We start from the raw sequence: 20,829 nt of genomic DNA on the forward strand, positions 1-20,829 counted from the left end.
GCGTGCTTTCGAAATTAGCGACAAACAGTGAAAAGCTCACCGAAGATTGTTTCTCCACGCTTCTCGTCGCTTTTGGACATAATAGGTTTTAATGTAGCTAAGAGCAGATTGATGAAGAGTTAAAGCAGGAGTCCAGTATTGATGGTAATCGGTTGCAGCAACACTCTTGTATGTGAGCAGCTTCCTTGTCTAGTTACTAGTTTGCAATTAATCATGTGATACCACTTCACTTTTAACCACCTTTTGACACCTTAAGCGGACATTATTTACGCGTCGTTTTCAAGCGCACGGATCGTTTGTTAGCGTTTGAAAAATTAGAGCAAAAAACACCCTGGTACCGATTACGAAATCTGCAAGCAACAAATGAAAAGCAAAATTAATGCTGTGTTACCTATTACCTTTCAACTTCAATCCTTTGCCCCCGTTGGCGTGTTTCTGTGACCTGCAAATGTACGCTTCAGGTAAGCGGAACTGCAGACATTGCCGGACTAGAAACGAACGAATCGTGTGTCCATGTTTCCACAAGCAACAGCACAAAACTGGCGAGCAGCGAGCTTACCAGCAGCCCGACCACCCGTTGATACGAATCCCGGTCCCGCAACGATTACAAAAGTCGTCGAACGAGAGGACCAGCGCCACACTGCAACGAATCCAATCGTGGTGCTGGCAGGCAACTGGGTGATGCTTCGGGATGCAAGGAAACAAATTAAGACGTCGTTCCCGGGCTGTTTGTCGTCTTGCCGGGTGAAGTGTGTTTTACTTTTACCCACCCCATAAAAAACAGGCCCCATTCGTTGGCCACCTTCCCATTTTCCGGTCCCGGTTGCGTCTTACGACGGTGCAAACTTTGCTACGAAAAGAAGGTGCGCAAAAGGACTTGCAAGAAACAAGTCGTCGTTTTTTTTTATTCGCCGCTGTGCCAAAAGCTATACAAAAACCAATTTACGAAAATGTCAAAAATGTCAGCCAAATCGTGATGGTTTTGTTTGTTGTTAGTGGAGGTCGTGTAGCGGCAAAGTGTACCTTGTCGCCGGCCTGCTCTGTGGCATGCGATCACGGGGTGCAATTATAGAAACAGATCGTACCGTTAATAAAAGGATAAGGACATTGAAATGGATAAAGTGTAGAAAATGTACGCTCCCCCCAAACCTCAGGGTGTGGATTGGTAGAGATTATGACGAATGGAGATTAACTTTCTCCAGATCGAAAGGGTTAATGCCCTGTGCTGCTAAAATTTAGCCAACGCGCAGCGTAGAGATATTATATTTTTATCCCTTTTTTGTCTAATTTGTTGCTCTACTCTACACGAGAAAATCATTCCACGATCAACGAGATGATAGATAGATCACGTTAACTTTCTTACTGATCAGATGCTAAAACCACGGTCTAGCGTCTACCAATCCAATATCCTCCGGCCCTTCTACCGGACGTATCAACACCATAACATCGCCATGACAGGACTTGCTTTGACTTGCCATGACAGGGCTGGATTGTCCGGTACCATTCTCATGACGTTACCAGCTCACACCAGGTCCGACGAGTCTAATTAGCTGCAGATAGATCCACTTCCAATGTCCTTCCACGAACGTGGCTTCTTCAGTTCTGAACAAACTCATACCAGAGGCAGTTCCAACTTCATCCGTCACGACAGGTATTTTAAGTGAAAAAATTTCCTCAGAATGGAACCTGATGGTAATCAGCATCCCTGCTCCTTTCTCAACATCTATGTTGTTGTTGGTGCTGACTTTTGATCCGCGATAGGTGATGTTTTGGTCGATCTTTACTTTAAACTCCTGTTAAATTTAGTTCTTTTTACTTCTTGAGCTTTCCGTAGTCAGGGCGTTATTCACTTTAATAACTTGAATGTATCTCTCTGTCATCTTCGTAATATTCCTTTCTGTTCTATTTTAAATCTTCCTGATAGTCCCGCATTTGTCGAACATACATCGATGCTAGTTATGAACGATGCTTGTTGGATAACGGTTGAGAAACGTCTCTATTACAAGAGCAAACCACCGCGATTCTACACACCTCGAACAACAGTTGCAATCAATAAAACAAACAGAAACTCAAGCTTACATTTGCCAGCACATGGAAATGCTATCAGCAGGAGAAAAATCGAAACCATTTGGGCGCGCGTGTGCGCGTGACGATTACAAATTAATCTTCAGCAGCACATTCGGAGGGCTGCTTCATGGTATCAACCGGCACGGCACCAGCCATACGTTATACCGTGCCCGGGAAGAAATGCTACATTTTCCCGTAGGTAGGGAAGCTTATTACGTCTCAGTCATTACGCAAAAGCTCTTTCGCTACAAAAGGTCGAACGAGAAGAAACAGCACTGCTCCCGCCGATGTGGTGGTTTAGTAATTGGAATCATTAGTTAACCTTTTTAAAGATGTGATTCATGTCTCTGTTCCAACGCTCGCTTAAAGGCTGGGCAGTGGAATAAAAATCAACCTCCAAGGGATGCGCTTCAGTGCGCTTGGCATTTGATTTTAAATGTTCATCTATTGGGATATGTTAGGGACGATAGTCGACAACACCTGTTGGGTGTCGCATGATATTAGTTTTTGCATTCTGTTTAAATTGTTGTAAATCTTCCACGTTGTGAAAAACTTGTTGTTTGCTGTTACATGTTTAGCTGATTGATGGAATTGACTATCGTTGTGTTTGTGTACATTAATGTTGGCTAGCTCATTCACCTCACCGAAAAGCTCGACGCTGCTGCAACACATGCATATTTGTTTGTTTCCGCTCGAAGCGTAGCTTTTGCAACTCCAATACTTGCTAGAAGTTTTATGTTAAGGCAAATCGAAACATTGGCTCCCATACACATCACAAACCACATGCTGCTGTCCCACGACGTCGTTTCTCATGCACGGTGTTCCATTCAGAAATACTAATTGATGCACGCGGTTTTCTCTTTCTCCTCCTCCCAATCTACACAGGGTATGCCAGAGCAATGGGCGCTGATGCTGAAGAACTCGAACATTAGCAAGCAGGAGCAGAAGAAAAATCCTCAGGCCGTGCTGGACGTGCTGAACTTCTTCGACAACAGCAGCAAACAGCGGCCAAGCTCGAAATATATGACCCATGGACTGCACACAACAACACACTCGGGTAAGTGCTTGTACCAACAAACTCTTCGCGCGTCATAAGCTCGATTAAGCTGCTAGAAAATAATACTGATAGGGGATGAAGAGTCATCTTGCTAGCGGCACGTGGGGACGTGGGTTTCACGAAACTCGTTAAACCGAGATGAAAAGGATCGTTCAGAATGCTGGTTTTTTGACTTATCAAATTAAATATGGGTGAAGATTATCTTGTAAAGTGAAAATCAATGTTTTCGCTCCCCCAGGATCGTGAGTGAAAACAAACACCCCATCACCACTCTGTGCCACAAAACTCGAACAAAAGAAAAAGCACTTGAACTTTGGCACCACCTGTTGTTGAAACACACAACCCACTAAAGCCAACACACCATGCACATGCCCGTGCTCACAGCCAATCGGGAATTTACTCTATCATTTGATCGAATCGACGAAAAACTTCAACCCATTAATTTGCATAAGCGTTTTCTCGGGAAAATCGCGCTATAATCACCAACCATTGGTTGGTGGATGTTGCACCGATAGGAGCGAAAAACGTTTTGCACGATTTTGCCACCGCCCTTCAGAGAATTACAGGCAAGGAAGGTGGACACATTTATCTGGTTTGCGCCGGAAAAAAAAACAAAATTCGGCTGCTCCCTTGTAAAAGAACTCTGCCCATTATTGAGTCGTGGTGGCGGGAGTTCGTCCCGCTGCCAGTGACGATACAAGCCAGCGGTTTATACCGATTTTCATCTCGTGGACGATTTCGATCGAGAGAAGGAAAAATGAATCGCTTCAATGTTTCATTTGTTTCGGGTCCGAAATTCTTCAATTAAAATGATAAACCCTTTTCACCCGCCGGCACAGATGGCAACGAGGCGGATGATGGGGTTTTGGGGTTTAAAATGAAAACTGAAATTGTATTTCGCTTTCGATCGTTTTTGTGGATCATGATGCAGATACTGTTTTCTTTTTGCTTCCTTTTCGTCCCCCGATGTTGTAAGCTGTTTTTCGCGATATTTTATCGAAGCTATGGTGCTGAGAAACAATCGGAACAGATAACAATTTTTACCAATTAGTAAATCGAGACCGCATTCGGTGTCTCGCCTGTTCGGGCTAAACCGAACCAATTTCCCTGTCCGTATTTGTCTGTTTCTGCATGAAACAACGAGTATTTTATTGTGAATTTTTATTGTCTCTGAGCTTTTTATCATGTGATGGATTTTCCACTGATTTTCAAATTGTTCCCCAAACCGTTAGCCCATGTGATGGAATTGCGCAACGCTACTTTGTGAAAGCGATTTATACTGTTTCGCTGTTTAGATGGCATATTTACCATCTCCGCGTTTATTACACTATTCCTTTGGCCTTTCTCCTTCACTAAGCGGCTATGTCGATCTGCTAAATGCTAAAACGTTTTCAAATTTTGCAAATTCATGGTGTTCACCCCCCATTTTGTTCGTAAGCTCGTTTTCCTATCCGCGAGTTGGATGTTTTTGACAGCGAGATCGAGAGTGTAATGTCGATGCCAGTCTCCAGCTAGAGCAGTTGTTGGCTAAATGAGATTGCATTATTGCATTCCCAGGTTAAAGACCAAACGAAAATGAAATTTGTTCAACAAATTTAACAATAGCATAGTGTTTTTCACACGTTTCTGATCATTTTAACCAGCAAACACTGTGTTGCATAATTGGTGCAGCATAGCAATCAACCACGGCAACAAAACGTGGTGGCACAACCCCATATCTTGCAAACAAACCATTTGACATATTACTTTTCCCCCGATCAGCAGTCCCATTAGAACGAACCGGGTTCGCAACCCAAGCACGCCAACACCCCCTGGCACGACAAACGATAAGCGATCGAAGCGACGGATACGGCACGACACAACGTGCCAACTACCACGGCGGGGAAGGTCATCGAACACCGACAACCCACATTCTTGCATCGGTGTGGCTGAGTTTTAAATAGTAAAGATTTTGCCATTTTGGGTCCATTTTCATGAATACCCACCAGCTAGGGAAGGAAGGCATGCTATGCTGATGATTAAGCCATTTGTTGTGTGTGCTGTAATGCCACGGAAAGTGTAGCAAAGTGGCAGAGTAGGATTTGTCTAGTTGCTGTGAATGGTGGTGTTATTTTTGCCATCATGTTTAGCATTACACGAATTTATTGCCATTTTAGGGAGCTAATAATGGTGTAAGTATGAACACATTGGATGGAACATGGTTGGTATGGCTCACCAATGTTAGCTAGTCTTAGTTTGCCAATAATCTGGATATCCTGTCTTGTGTTCGGGGAAACGGTCCAGCCGGAGATTTGACTGAAATTGCTTTGAAATTATTTTCAGCAAATTTGGCAAATCACAACCCTTCTGCTATAATTAAAGCAAGCTAAACAGCATTGTTGATTATCTAGCGATTAACTTCAAATAATGAGCCAAACCTTCACTGGGGAAAATAAAAAAAAACAGCATTTCTTCCATTTGGATCCCGCTCTTTCTCCTGTCAGATGATAATAAATCTCTAAACTAGACAATCGTGTAGCGCTAATAAGCTTAACCACCTCTTAGACAAACTCCCAATATTTCACGCCCACGATCCAATAGTTTCCCAAACCGCCAGGCGCGAAGCGAGCGCCCGCCAAAACAACAATATGACAAGTAGAAAGTCGCGCATTCATTGCTTTTGAAGGTCCATAAAGACCCGACAAAGCGTGTGAACTGTTTAGGCAGCACACACACACACACACAGATTTCGAGCATAAACCGTATTAAGACATTGTATTACGCGCCAAAAATGGTGCTGTGAAACCCACCTTTTCACGGGTGGCGCTGAAGGCTCCCGTTCGTTTTCCTGAGATGAGGAACAATGAATGCAACACGCGCACCACACCTGGCTAGCTGTAGTAGTGAGTGGAAGTAACAGAGCACCACCGAGGGACAGTCTTTTAAATGGCCGTTCTTCAAGTTTGTCGTCGGACCAGCGTGCGCCCGCCGATGGCTTGGTGGGTGGGATAGGTCGGTTTTTGGACGGTTTTCCCTACCTTCTGCTGGTGTGTTGTGTTGCGTGCGGTACGGCTTTTTTGCTTTTTTTTTTGCTCTGCGATGCGAATTCAAGTGAAAGGGATTTCACTTTCGTGGAGCTCGTGCAAGATTTTGCATTTCATTCATCATTTATTTTTCCCTTGTAGCTGAAGTGCTCGAGAAGCCGGGATTGAAGAATGCAAATTCTCACGGCGCAGAGAAAAGTATCATCAAAATGTACATAAAGCAGGTCCCACGGCGCACGAGGTGACGAAAATGAAAGAGTTAAGCATTTGTTTTGAAGTGGATTGGGTGGTCGGGTTTTTGTGCCGGATGGAAGATGCGTTTCGTCGTGGATTTAAAATTGTAGCTACTTGGAAATGTTTGGTTGCAAGGTTTGGTGGCAAGGAAAAAGGTTTTTTACCAAAATTAAAATAATTTTCATATCAGATAGTAATCTGTATGAATCATCTATCTAACAACAGCATATCTTAGCATCGCTTCTAAAAGTCTCCGCTAACAGGACAAGCCGCGTTTCCCAATTATCGTTTTTTAATTGTTTTGCATCAAAGTGGGAATAATTACTGTTTATGCTGTTGTTGGCTCATTTACTTTTATGTCTCTGCCCGGTGGACAATCAAAACACCGAGCGCCATGAAACCTCAGCACATTGGATGCAACTGTTGCTGGTGCTGCTGCGCTGCATGCAGTAAAACGAAGGTGAAGGGCACCTTCCGGTGGTGGGGTCACATGGAAAAGCCAATTAACGCTTCTGAACAACATAATGCTCGCGACCGTCCACAACAGCACCGGATGGTGGCACAAAGCGCAGTTCATTGTGTCAGTTAAAATGTGGTCCCCAATGTGTTGTAATTTTCACTTTCCTCTGAGCTGGTGTCCAAAACAAGCTGACGGTGGGATTTACACCCAGACAAGCTTTTCAGATCAGACATTAGGACAGAATCGAATAGTTCGGTTGGATACAGAGAATAGAGGAAGATCAATGTCGATCAATGACGGTTTAAGTGGAACGTGAAATCCAATATCCTCATTTGCGCCCGGAAGCAAACAATCGTCATCAATTTCTGTTTGCTGTTTTAATGCAGAACCTTACCCTAACATCGAACCCATGTCCCATCTTATTCCTACTTTTACTTCAAGCTTCTAGAACGGGTATTTTGTTCGATTTTACCTTTGCGTTCTATCTTCGTTACTAACATATCGTTTTGACGTACCCTGGAGGTTTCACATTAGACCGTCTAGTCTGGTAAAAGCTGACACACACACCTTTCATTCCCATCCCCAAGCCCATATTTATTAGGTTCATCAATTAGCAGAGATTCGTATTGTACTGATGATAGAGTGTGAGGTTTTTTACCACCCTGTTCCTGTGCGACTCCTCTCGATTGTGACAGAAATCACGTCCTCCCTGGGGGTGTATGGGCATGGCGCTTAGTTCAAATTAATTGAGTTATTCAACCCGGCTGGCGGGTGTCTGCTCGATCGAAAACCTTTCTTTCTGTTTCTGCGCGTTTCTCGGACGATGGTGGCGGCCTGCTTATTGGCCGCAGCAGAGAATGGATGGGAACTTTACTCAATTAAGCAAGCGGAAGGGACAGTTGTCGCGACCATTCGTATCACTTTCGAACGCCGAAAGCGGTGCCGGTCAATCGATATCTCTTCTCGCCCACTGTACACGAACGCTGTGTACGGCTAGTCGGGTGCGGTTGTTTGAAACGATGCTGGCAATTTTGGTGTAATTTCCCAACACCTTTAGCAATGAAACCGGTGTTACCAATACACCCGGTATTATGTAGAAGTTGTACGGTTTGGGAATATGAAGTCGGGAAAAATGCGCGCCCCGACCAATAAAGCACGGGGCCGCCAGTCGGCCGGCCGGGATGGGACACGTTTAGATTATTTTCGCTCATTGCATAATCCGCAATCGTGTTGCGCAAGAATAGTTGAATTGTTTTCTGGTGCCGGGAAACCGGGTGGTTAACCGGTCAAGATTAGATTCCTTCCACGAATTGGTTGGGATGGTGCTTAGCACCATGAGACCACCTCCATGATGGATTCTCATCGATGCCAGTGTTTATACTGGTCGTTTGAATGGTAAATGGTAGCAAAGTATGATTGTATACCTCTTCAAAAGACAACTCGCTTGCTCGTCTTACCCCTATAAATGTGCCCCAATCTCTAGTAGCGGCGGATGTTAGATTTCGTTATTAATGCTCAACTGTAGCATCGTCCATAGGGTCGTCGCTGAGCCGGGTAAGCAGCAGCAGTCCAAGCAGCACGCCAACCGACTCCGAATCGCACGGTGGCCCCGGGGCGCAAATCATCTCGAGCAGCCATTCGCAGGCCTACAGCCTTGGCCTGTCGTCACACAACTCGGCCGGCGATCATGACAGCGATGAGCTGGGCGTGCTCAGCGGTAGCGCCAGCGGAAGCATCAGCGGCAACGGCATTCCACCGCCCATCGCCAGCCGCCCCGAACGGACCAAATCAATCGTAAGTAAACGTCTTTTGCTATCTGTACGCCTTTGAAACTTTTTGCTGCTCGTGAAAAGTTTAATTAGACCCGAACCGTATTTTCCAGTACATTTCCATAATGTGTTGCTGCTTTCCTAACATTGCACGAAGGGATTTCCCGTTCCTCTAGCGCGCCAACATATGGTGTACAAATAGATCTTTCACAAACTTATGCAAAATTATGTAAATGATCCCTTTTTGGGTTTCTTGCTCGAAAATCTTACGTGCAAAGAAAGTGGCGTGTCAAGCTGTTTCATTGGGCGTTCTTCACAGCACAGTTAATATATTTTTTAAGAATGCAATCACTTTTTTTTTAAAATCTGCTCGATACTTGAAACTGCTTCAAATATCCTTAAAGTCAACTTCAAGAAAATAGCATGAGAACATCACAGTGGGACGAATGATCCCTTAAATAGAATCCATCATAAAACAATAACGCAGGATACACGCTGCATTTCTGCACTGATTCTCTCTTTGAATATCTCTACGATAACCGAAGAAAATCTCCGTGGAAAATCAATTTGCCAAGGTCTCTTAGAAGCCCTCTAAAGCTTTTCGTAAGAGCGATCTCTCAGTCGTAGGCGCGAAGCACAATCAGGCAAACGCCATCTTCTCATCCAGTCTCGCCAGGATGTTCGGCCGGTAAGCACACACCAATGGCGCGAGTTAGGGTACTTATTGGCACTCGGCAGTCGTAGCCGGGTCACAAGTTCAGTTCAGACAAGTGCGAGCGGCAGAAATGCCAGGTAATTTGTTTACCGGTCAACCAAATCGGCTTATGACAAGGTTCTAGATTTTGCATTCATTTCTCGTTCGAATGTAGCTCAGGTAAAAGCTTTCAATTTGGACCATTTTCCTGTTATAGCTCACCGAACAATGTAGCGCCTGTTTACCAGTTCCGGATGAAGATAATGAACTCAAAGTACGTCACAGCGGAAGTGAAATTGATTAGAGGCATCCATTTTCCTGAAAAGTTAAAATCACTGTGGAATGTAGACATTATCGCAACAAGAAACGCAGCTTGGTTTGGAATTCCCCACGCTTGTTTTCATTCATCGGTCTCAACCATTACGGGAGGTGGTAACCATTCTACCTTCCCTGTTGTAACCTTGGCATGCGCAGATATTACTACCCGCGCACCACCTCCCCCTAGGGATCGTTTATGGCGATCCTCCCCGAAGCCATCGGGCAGCCCTTGAAACTATGCCGACTGTAAAATATTCGCTACCCACCAATGCCGCCAACTTCAACCGTAAAGGCACCCGTGGTACGTGCATCTTTCGGGGTTTCTTTCGGGATAGGGCACCGTCGAACAAGATACAGGAATGCGGAAAGACCGGGATAGCGGGAGATAGGAGCAAGAAAGGGTCATTGCAAAAGCGACCTTAAAGCTAGGAATTCAGTTTTGGGAACTTATGCTTTTTTCAACTCAGAATGGTTCTCGAACTTCAGTTACTCGCCTTCGATCGTCCTGGACGCACGCACCTTAGCGTGTGCGTGAAATGTGATTTTGTTATTATCTGAACTGTTTTGAGTGTGCATTTTTAAATTGTTTTAGAAACATTGCGAAGTGAAGATCATAATGTTTCAAGAAATCTATAACGTGTATCAGGAAACGTTCCGTCGTTCCGTGTCCAGCATAATCGATCGGCTTTCGATGTTGCTTTTGGTAAATAGGCTTTTCTCTTTCTTGCGAGATCGGTGTGAAATATCTGCTATAACTTTTTGTGCAATCACGTGTAGCATTGGGAAAAAAAAACTATTTCTGGCCTCTAACCTGCGATCTACCCTTTACAATTGTAGTATACACGCCCGATCGATGATCCGATCTCACCGCCAATACCTCCGCATTTGAGTGCCGGTGCGACACACCAATCGCTGGCCAGTACCGGCTCCGTTCGCAGTCCAACGCAGTTCGACAAGAACAAGAACTCGGTCAACGCAGCATCCGCACAAACGATTAGCAGCTTAGCGGGTGGCGCAGTCAACGTTCCGAGCCAACAGCTGCCTCAGCATTTGCACCACCACCATCAACACCAAGGTAACATGTCCTTAGCTTCTGCTTTCGACCATTTCGCTTCCATGCCACTAACCGAACTACCACTACTACAATTATCGCAACTGCAACCGCCAAACCAACAACAACAACAACCAACTCCGCCAACAACTAACAACCAACTAACAACAACTACAACAACCATTACCACATTAACGCTAACAGTAAACAATAAACCGACTACGGCGGTCCGTCCCGCGATCGTTGCCCCGCTGGCACGTTCCGACGAGGACGATCCCGACGACTTGGACGATCTTCCATCGGAGCTTACCGATGACGCTCCGACCGACGCTAACGACGACCAACCGCTTCGGCCTAGCTCGGCCACACCGCCGGGAACGGAACCATCGCCAGCCGGTGCCGCGACGAACGACGACAACGCGTCCCTGCGGCAGCACGTTGCCAGCACGGCGACAGCAACGACTCCTCCCATTACTTCTACCACTAGCATTATTTGTTTTGTGACTACTGCATCGCTTTCCGCTACCACCACCACTACTTCTACCACTACTACCGCAACAACAGCAGGAGGGGCAGTCCCTCTGGGGGCCGTTTCCACCGTATCACAACAACCCACACTCAATCATACGTCGTCCTCCAACCTTACAGCTGGCAACAATGGGCTCAGCATCGATACAGGCACCTCGGCGGTCGCTGCCGCCGCAGCAGCGGTCGCGGTTCCCGCACCCAACAACGTCAACAACGGTACCAACCTCAACAGCAGCACGACGACGACTCCGGGCGCTACGACGCAGCAGCGGGCCGCCAACTTGAAGAAGAAGAAAATGTCCGACGAAGAGATCCTGGAGAAACTGCGCACGATCGTGAGCGTAGGCGATCCGAAGCGAAAGTACAACAAGATGGAAAAGATTGGCCAGGGCGCATCCGGCACGGTGTACACCGCGATCGAAAGCTCCACCGGTATGGAGGTGGCGATCAAGCAGATGAACCTGAGCCAGCAGCCGAAGAAGGAGCTGATCATCAACGAAATTCTGGTGATGCGGGAGAACAAGCATCCGAACGTGGTCAACTACCTGGACAGCTACCTCGTGTCGGAGGAACTGTGGGTGGTGATGGAGTATCTGCCCGGCGGATCGCTGACGGACGTCGTGACGGAGACGTGCATGGACGAGGGCCAGATAGCGGCCGTCTGTCGGGAGGTGCTGCAGGCGCTCGAGTTCCTGCACAGCAATCAGGTTATTCATCGAGATATCAAGAGCGACAACATCCTGCTGGGATTGGACGGGAGCGTAAAGCTGACCGACTTTGGCTTCTGCGCTCAGATTTCGCCGGAACAGTCGAAGCGTACGACCATGGTCGGTACGCCGTACTGGATGGCCCCGGAAGTGGTCACCCGAAAGCAATATGGACCGAAGGTAAGGCAAAACCGGTTGGCGCTTCGGAGGAGAAGATGGTGGACGAATTTTTATATGCTCTTCTCTCTGGCTTTTAGGTTGATCTCTGGTCGCTAGGCATCATGGCAATCGAAATGATTGAGGGAGAACCACCGTACCTTAACGAGAACCCGCTCCGGGCACTGTACTTGATTGCGACGCACGGTAAGCCGGAGATCAAGGAGAAGGAGAAGCTCAGCACCGTCTTTCAGGATTTCCTTGACCAGTGTCTCGAGGTGGACGTCGACCAGCGTGCCACGGCGTACGAACTGCTAAGGGTAGGTTTCTTTACTTCCGAAACACACGCACAACCGCTAATCACATTCCAACACTAATCACGATGCATTCTGTCCTGTAGCATCCCTTCCTGAAGCTGGCCCGACCGCTCGCCAGCCTAACGCCACTCATCATGGCCGCGAAGGAAGCAACGAAGGGCCACTGAAAACGGGAGGACGTCGTTCTACCATCGGCGGCCACCGTTGGGACCGACGTAACTGATGGACCCTCCTGCAGCCGTGCTGATGCCGGTGCGCTGGTTGGCGCCGCCCGCTGCCCCTCCTCCTCACGGAACGATGGTAGCAGCACCGACGATCCGCACACCGGCAACAGCAGTGAGTCAAAACGTGATAATCCCAGTATGGTCAACGTACTGTTGCTGCCGTCCATCGATAACAACAGCTGCTAGTACGTACTTCGCCCTTTTCCGCCGCAGCGCTTACCGTGCATAGCATCCGAAACACCACTATTGTGCAGTGCATAAAAAGGAAGGAACGGTTAAAGGATGCATGCGTGTGTGTGTGTGTGGTGGTGGAAGATACGCTCACGCACGCACTGGACCTGTGTGGACTGAAGCAAAATAGCATAACGAGACCGACCGACCGAGCAAAGCTTGTAAATAGTGAAAATCAAACGGGAATGGAGCATCGTCAACGGTGCTGAGGCCATTCGATCACTTGGACAACAGCAAAGAAAAACGAAGCCCCTCTATATATGTATATGTGTGTGTCCTGTAAGCGAGAGAAGCAAGAAAAACGCAAAAGGGTAAACAAAGTAAACCTGCGTAGTCAAAACCATTACTTTTAGTTTTGGGGCGTAAGGAAGGAAGCAATGAAAAAACAGAAAGAGAAGACTAATATTTAATATGTAGGACGAATTACTGCTAACCTAGGTAACAGCAACGAAAGCGTTGCAGCAGATTAAAACATAAGACAAGAGAACGAGCAATGGGGAAAAACAAATCATGATGGTTTGTGGATGTCACTGCATCGCGCGGGAAAAGTCGTAGCAAAATATAAAATATTAAACAAACACAAATACAACAATAATAAGCAGCTGGGACAGAAGAGATGTTAATCTAGTAGGAGGTGAAAAAGCGCATAGTGATAGTTTCGTAGCTACGCAGCACCAGCAGCAACCACCCTCCCCTTATACACAACATACAAACAATAGAGCAGTCGGTATTTGTGTGTGAAGGTCGATAGCAAAAGGCGCGTTCACTACAACCGTTGTATTAGTTTACCTGTACCCACGAGAGCCATGCAGCTGAACGAAGAGAAGAACCATCGCTCGGAAACTCCCTTCGTTTGCTTTGTAGAAGAAAAGTCCTCTATATAGTGCGTGCGTGTGTGTGTATAAAGTGTAGTGTTGATAGTAACAAGTGTGAATATCGCACACACACTAATTCCCCGAAAATTGAAACAGTGTAGTGAACGATTGTATAGTGTATATAAATAGTACAAAGAGAAACAAACAAGAGGAAAACACACATAAAACAACAACAATGACGAATGGCTTAAAAAAACGCAACTAATACAAGCGTATATAAACGGAAGGCGAAACGAGCTCGTATCGCACGCAACAAACAAAACGGAACTTCTTCCAAAACATTAAAGTAAAAGAGAAAAAAATACGTTAAACAAACAGTGTTGTGGGTGTAGAGAAGACAAAAGCGTTCAATAATATATATAAAAAAGGAGAAAACAAAGGACACAGCAAAAGAAGCAGAGGAAGGAAAAACGAACAGTGAAAAGTGCCTACAGTCAAGAGAGGAGGAAAACAGACACGTGGAGCTAACTGAGGAGGAGCGCGTTTTCTGCTCGCTGGTGAGTGCGCTTTTCCTACCTTTTTATCGCATTATTTAACCGGTCTCTTTTTTGAGTTATTTCTTTCGCTAATCTTGTGCATGCACGTATGAACTATGCACACACACACACAAGACACCAACCACCACGACAAGCAATCAGCAGGGAGATGGTGGGGTTTTTGGGTGTCGATTTCTTAGCCTTTTTTTGTTTTTGAGTAAAGCCCCACACACGGAAAGAATGTCCTTCAATTGTTCGCACGTTTGAACGCAGTACGTTGGCGGTATAAAGTTCTGGAAGCACACAACCCATAAAACACGCAAAGTATTATAACACATAATAGCCTAAAGCATAACAAACAAACAAAAAATCAACCACGGACGAACGGAGGATGGCTGCAGCTGTAAGGAAGCATTCTTACAGTAATAGGGCGCATTGAGAAGGACACGGGGATAATAAGGACTGAGAGAGAGAGAGAGAGAGAGAGAGAGAGAGAGAAAGAGCTTACGTTCGATTCGATTAGCCTTTCACTCCCTCGCTCACGTGTGTAGATAGAGTTGTGTTTTTGTTTTAATTTTGCGAAAAAGAATGGGATTTAATACTTTTTTTGTTAAATGAGTGCTTGGTCTAATCTGCCTCTCTTTCTGCTGAGAGCTGAGAGCGCCGTCTTCGCTTCACAATCATGTACAGTAACAAAACCAGAGCCGCGGGCGTATATATATATATAAAGCGTTGTGCTATACTTATTTCCCCCTAACCTAAGCTAAAGCCTCCACACACACTATCGTCATTAATTATAATTACTTATCATCTTATACTCGATTGTGTGTGAGTGTGCGTGCGTGAGAAGAAGAAGGGCCAGGCGTGTGATCGCGCTTATTTTGAGGGTGTTTTCTATAATTGCTCGACAATAAAGAGATGGAAGAGATTTATCCGTTACTCATACTGCAATAAGTACAGCGAAACACGTTCGCATACAGGCTCACCCGTTTCCCGGGTTTTTTTGTTGTGCTTCTTCCCGCTCGGCTGGAGAACGCGAAATGATTTAATGCGCACACCATATATGATTTTCGCCATAGTGGAAGAAACTGTATTATATCGTACTACGAGAGGAGCTAGGGGAGGAAACACGGGCAGCTAGTTAGTGCGAGGCAAAACTATCGCGAATAAACAGAAGAGTTTACAAAAACCAGGCTAACGAGGAGAGTGGCATTCTGCAACAAAAAAGCACCCGAAGGAAATCCGTCGTTTTTTTTGTCAGTTACTTTTCCGTTAAAATCACTCTTTTTGTTCCATCACGCTATTTACTGGCTTCCTCCTATTTGTTTTTTTTTTGTAAAACACGCGCGCTAGTCTCTTGAACTGGTGCAAAAATTGCCGCTTAAAAAGCCGGTGTCGTCTGCTCACAGTAAAAAAAAGAAGAAGAAGATATTTATCCCGTCTTCGTTCACCCTCTCCATTGCTTTCGTTGAGAAGTGTATAACCATCGTTGCTAATACTAAAGTATCGTAAGAGAGTACTACTCAATATAGTACATAAATGGGTAATGAACAAAACTTGTAACAGAAGAAACAAATCCCCGTTTTTTTTTTGTTTCCCTGTAGGTTGAGTATATATGAAAGACAAACCAAACACACACAGAAACAGGCAGGTAAACAAACAAATGTTTTGTTAGGAGACATTGAATGATATAGAGAAGGCAACAACCCAACACCCCCCAATGCATATAAACTATATTTAACAAGCATAGCAAAAGGAAATTTTGGCGCCTGGGTAGTATTGTAGGGTTAGCCGGAGAGCTAGAAATGTTGTTGAACACACACACACCAAGCCAATACACAACAACACAAAAGTTCCCTAATGAAGCGAATCATTTGAGAGAGAGAGAGAAAACACATTACAAAATAATACAACACTTAAATACACCTGTGTATAAAATGATGTAAAATTAGTGCAAACAGCTGATAGGATAGAACGAATGAAAGCACGAGGGAAGGGCGGACACAACAGAAAGAGAGCAGACAGAACACAAATCAGAGAGGGCTTGCTACGGAGAGGAAAACGGATTGCAAAAAGGGGGGAAAATAAAGAAAACCGATTTTATACGATATGGGTGTGCAAGCGTACGGCATATACCAAAATCACATTTGCGACAAGGTTTCAGCCAAGGTTTTTGATCCCAGATAGGTGTGGTTTTGGACGACTATAGATGTGCGGTCACCTATCTGTACATCTGTACGTGGCGGTCTTCTGGAGTATAATTGACCAGATATTGGGGGATGTGGGCCGGATGCTATGTTGGCATCGTACGATACTTAATCGGGAAATTGCAACATATTCTAAGGGATGATTTATTTAACGACGTCAACACCATAGAACAAAACGCTGGTCAAGAACTGAACAATCTTCCGCACGTACTCTGGCTAGCTCTATTCCAACATACAGCGGCCTGGCTAGCGCTGACAAACCGATAGAGTTTGCTTCGAAGGGTATTTATCCCTACCTATTAATCACTACTTTTTGCCACGGTAAACAAAACCCTGATGCTGTTCCACAGCACATTCGATACTGCCATCAACACCGTTGCGGGTCTTCCATGCTGTAAAACGAAAAGAACAAATTAGTATTCCACCACATCATCTTCCACTGCTCCAAATGCGCTTTACCGATGGATGGTCAAATCCTCCGTTGCCTTCACCTCGCTCATGTCCTGCGGCGTGAGGAAGCAAAACTGGCGGTCCGGTTTTTTGCTTGCCTCGTTCAGCAGCAGGCGCGTAATGGTGTGTCGGTTCACCTGATCGGTAAACACGTCGTACTCGTCCAGAAAGAAGAACGGTGTGTCCACGCACGACCAGAGCGAAATCAGGAAGGCAACGGTCGCGTACGACCGTTCCCCACCGGACAAAGATTTCGTGGTCGAAACGGCATTCTGGATGTTACTGTCCCGTGGCACAACCGACAGGGCCAGCTTACACTGCTCCTGGTCGAACTTGATCGAACCGACGTAGTTGCGAATTTGCATGATTCTCTGTGGGAATGAAGCAAACAAAACAGAATGCTTTAGTTGCGCCGGAAGAAAAAACAGCGGCTCGTGTGTCGTACCATAAACTTATGCTTCACACGCAGCGACATGTGTGAGGTCAGATGGCACAGATAGTTGAACCGCGACTTGCGGATGTCATTCATCAGTGTCGTTATGTTGCGGAGTGCTGTCGCGTACCGGATCACGTCGTCCCGTTCGCGCGTTTTGCTTTCCAGCTCATCCCGGACGTCCTCCAGCCTTTCCTGGGTCGCATTTATCTGCCTGTTGGGGAAGGAAAATTAGATGGTGCTGCGGAGGAAACCGACAGCGGGGGCACAGGCCGTCCGCCTTTCTTACCGGATCCGTTTGTCGGTGGAATGAATCTTTCTTTTCAACTGATCGACCGATTGGATCGCGGCCGGGTCGTTCGGCCGTTCGGCTTTGGCAAGTGCTTCCTGCACCGCCTGTTCCACCGCCGTCTTTAGCGCCACCCGGGTCTGCTTGCGTTCGCGCATATTTTCCGTGGCACGATCCAGCGCTTGCCGCTTCACCTTGTGGTTCGTTTGCAGATCGTGCCGCTTCCGTTGCTCCTCGTCGACCCGGTGCTGGATGCGAGCGATTTCCGCCTCGATCGCAGACATGGCATTTTTCTTCTCCTGCACCTGCTGCTCGTGCTCCTGCACCGTCTTCCGTATGTCGTCCAGCTTGGCCTGCTCGTCCCTGATGCCACCCTCCAGCTTGCCTATCATCGACCGGGAATGTTCGAGTTCCGCCTTCAGCGTAGCCTCCTCCGTCTCTCCCTCGAACACGACCGTGGCCAGCTGCTGCAGCTGCTGCTCGTTTGCTAGCAGCTCGCGCTGCAGCTTCTGGCGGTGTTGCTGCTGCTGGTGCAGCTTGCGCATCAGCTCCTGCAACCGTTCGGTCTCCCTATCGTACACCGCTTTCAGCTCGACCACCTCGCGCTGCAGCTGCTCTTTGCGGTGCTGCGTGTGGCGCTTCAGCTCGTCCAGGCTGACCTGCAGATAGCGCGGCGGTTTCTGCTGCAACCCGTACGACCGATACTTGGGCTGGGGGAAAAACTCCGAGCACGGTTCCGCCACGATCACCTTGCTCAGGTTCTGCGGCACATTCTCGATCTCGCTCGTCAGCTGTATTGCGGTGGCCTGATGCTCGGACACGAGGATGGTGTCGATCGCTGCGCTGTCGATCAACCGATTCATCACCACCGGATCGTTCACCTTGATCAGGTTCATCAGCAGATGCGTCCCGTCCTGCTCCTGCACGCACGCCTTCCGCACATCGTACAGCTCCTTCACGAACCGGCCGGTAAAGATGGTTCGGTTCTGCAGGTCGGGAAACTCACGCTTCAGCAGCGCGTCGAGCGTGCGCCAATCTTCCTGCGTCGCGACGAAGAACGCCGACAGACAGCCGCCGAGTGCGGTTTCGACGATGGCGCTCCACTTTTTGTTCCGCACCTCGATGTACTGGCCGAGCGGACCACGCGGTAGCTCGGAAAACTTGCCCTGCTGGTGCAGCTGCCGAATGCGTGCGTCGAGCGCTGGCATATTAGTCCCGTACACGGCCAACTTGCTGCGCGGTGCCGACTCGAACTGCTCGAGCTGCTTCTCGATGCGGGACGTTTCGTTTTGCTTGGCCAACCGTTCGTGATGCTTCTCCTCCTGTGCCTCCTTTATGTGGGCCACCGTGTTGTACATCATGTCCACCTCGCGCTGGGCATTTGCGATCATAGACGTTAGCTCCTCGTTGCGTTCGGTGAGCTGCGCCTTTTCCGTCTCCACCTGCTTCTTCTTTTGCTCCACCTGGCTGAGTCCGCTGGGAAAAGGGGAACAAAAAAAACGAGGAAATCAATCAAGTGCCACAGGAACGGTAGGCCATCACAATAAATGCTCCCTTACTCATGGTCCCGTTGCTGCAAGTCCTGCTCGATCTGCTTGATATCGCCCAGCAGCCTGCCGATGCGTTCCTTGCCATTCCGTATGCTCCGCTCCACGGCAGCCTGCTGCGTCAACGCGTCCTGGTGCGTCCGACGGACGGACGCGTACGCTTCCTTCAGCGCAACGTACTCTGTCTTCTTGGCCTCGATGTCGATCCGATGCGACTGAATCATTCGCTCCGTATCGGCTACCAACGATTCCCGGTTGCGTATCCGATGCTCCTGCTCTTCGATCGACGACTGTAACTTTTTCAGCTCATCGTCCACGGCCGCCAGCTGCTGCTCCTGATCGAACGCGACACGCCAAGCCAGATGCGCTTGCAGTTCGCCCATCAGCTCGCCCAACCTTCCGGCCGATTCGAGATTCGCCTGCTTTTCCTCCAGCAACTCAATCTCGTCGGATAGATACTTTAGGCTCTTCTCTTTCACCGACAACACGTTGCGGGCCTGCTTGGCGATCGTGGCACAATCGTTCAGCTTCTGCTTGATGCTATCGATCTGCGTCGCTTTCGAGAAGAACGTGTACTGTTTGCTTTCGTCCGAATCTTTCAACAGCGAACGGGCCAAATCTTGATTCAGCACGCAGATCGGGTTGTCCACCTGGATGTTGAACGCGAGCAGCACTTTCAGCAGCTCGGCCCGGCTCGTCGTTACCACGTGGCCGTGCTCGTTCTTCAGCTTGTACGCCCCAGCACCGGACGCTTGGATCGTGCGCTCGCAGATGATGCGCCTTCCGTACCGTTCCCTTTCGTACGCGTCGAAGCATGTGTTTTCGAGGTGGATCTCGATCACGGCCTGCGATTCGCCGTGCTTGATCAAATCCTTCAAACTGTTGCACCGATTCGTCTGTCCCGCGTTGCAACCAAGCCCGATGGTGAGGGCGGCCAGTATGGCACTTTTTCCGCTGCCATTCTTGCCGACCAACAGGTTGGCGCGCTTGTTAAACTCTACCGCCAAATGCCGGTGGCACATAAAGTTCTTCAGCACTATCTTTAGCACCTTGCCGTTGCGCACCATCTCGGGCTGTTCCGTCTGCGTCCCGGCAATCGTCTGCTGCAGTGCGAAAAGGATGCATTTTGAATCGAAAAACTTAGAAACGATTTAACACAGGGAAAACATACGTTGCCTTCCGTCGCTGTGCGACTGTTGTTGTTGTTGCCATCATCTGTCCGGTGCCGCTTTGCCTGCTGCGATGAGTTGATGGCAGAATCGTTCGGCAAGTGTGTTCTTTTCCGCGTTTCGTGCATGGCGGAGGTACAGTTAAAAGACAACGCAACAAAACAAAAACACCGAAATCACAAACAAGTTCAGCAAATAAGCGGGAGGAAACCGCTCGCGACGCCAGACGACGCCACCGGATCCGTTGTTTGAATGAGCGTGCGTGAAAGAAAGGGTTGCACTACATCTGCTGGTATGAAACTGACACAAACCACTTTGACAGTTGAGATCAACACACAATGTTTACAAACGGTTGGGATTTTGAAAACACGGTTGCGGTGGGCAATAAAAAATATTTAAAAAATGACCGGTAAAAACCATATTATTTGTAATAATTTTTTTTGGAGGATATTTATTGAAGAGAACGCTTAAATTGCAACGCAGCTCGTATGTAATTATAAAATTATTATTTGCTGCTCTTTGAGCATGTTCCAATGTTCAAAAACTT

General features: G+C 47.3%; 2 protein-coding genes across 14 annotated transcripts in view; one reads left to right on the forward strand and one right to left on the reverse strand.

Moving 5' to 3' along the window:
- LOC118502355 (serine/threonine-protein kinase ste20) overlaps positions 1 to 16,295 on the forward strand; it is a 44,425-nt gene extending 28,130 nt beyond the window's left edge. For 11 of the 12 annotated variants that reach the window (XM_036034545.1, XM_036034553.1, XM_036034543.1 and 8 more), the window contains 6 exons: positions 2,953 to 3,124; positions 8,367 to 8,635; positions 10,460 to 10,697; positions 11,322 to 12,088; positions 12,166 to 12,384; positions 12,465 to 16,295. In XM_036034545.1, coding sequence (XP_035890438.1) covers positions 2,953 to 3,124; positions 8,367 to 8,635; positions 10,460 to 10,697; positions 11,322 to 12,088; positions 12,166 to 12,384; positions 12,465 to 12,548 — 1,749 coding nt within the window. In that variant the 3' untranslated portion in view covers positions 12,549 to 16,295. The remainder of the gene's footprint in view (positions 1 to 2,952; positions 3,125 to 8,366; positions 8,636 to 10,459; positions 10,698 to 11,321; positions 12,089 to 12,165; positions 12,385 to 12,464) is intronic. The other variant, XM_036034554.1, reaches the window with a different exon arrangement.
- Positions 16,296 to 16,514: 219 nt separating this feature from the next.
- On the reverse strand, positions 16,515 to 20,553 carry LOC118502353 (structural maintenance of chromosomes protein 6). 2 transcript variants are annotated; one of them, XM_036034538.1, is made up of 6 exons: positions 20,285 to 20,553; positions 19,126 to 20,213; positions 17,567 to 19,042; positions 17,290 to 17,491; positions 16,854 to 17,215; positions 16,515 to 16,786 (listed from the first exon to the last, which is right to left on the reverse strand). In XM_036034538.1, the coding sequence occupies exons 1-6, from the start codon at positions 20,408 to 20,410 to the stop codon at positions 16,762 to 16,764; spliced, it is 3,279 nt and encodes a 1,092-aa protein (XP_035890431.1). In that variant the 5' UTR covers positions 20,411 to 20,553; the 3' UTR covers positions 16,515 to 16,761. The 2 variants fall into 2 exon arrangements, with proteins under 2 accessions (XP_035890431.1, XP_035890429.1); XM_036034536.1 differs by having other exon boundaries at positions 19,126 to 20,216.
- Between the last annotated feature and the right edge of the window lie 276 nt (positions 20,554 to 20,829).

This window comes from Anopheles stephensi, chromosome 2 (assembly GCF_013141755.1).
Source record: "Anopheles stephensi strain Indian chromosome 2, UCI_ANSTEP_V1.0, whole genome shotgun sequence".
NCBI lineage: Eukaryota > Metazoa > Arthropoda > Insecta > Diptera > Culicidae > Anopheles > Anopheles stephensi.

Coding starts and splice junctions, on each gene's coding strand:
- LOC118502353 (XM_036034536.1), bottom strand. CDS start 20,410: ATGCACGAAACGCGGAAAAGAACACACTTGCCGAACGATTCTGCCATC. Junction 19,043..19,125: donor TTGCAGCAACGGGACCATGA/GTAAGGGAGCAT, acceptor CCCTTTTCCCAG/CGGACTCAGCCAGGTGGAGC. Junction 17,492..17,566: donor TCCACCGACAAACGGATCCG/GTAAGAAAGGCG, acceptor CTTCCCCAACAG/GCAGATAAATGCGACCCAGG.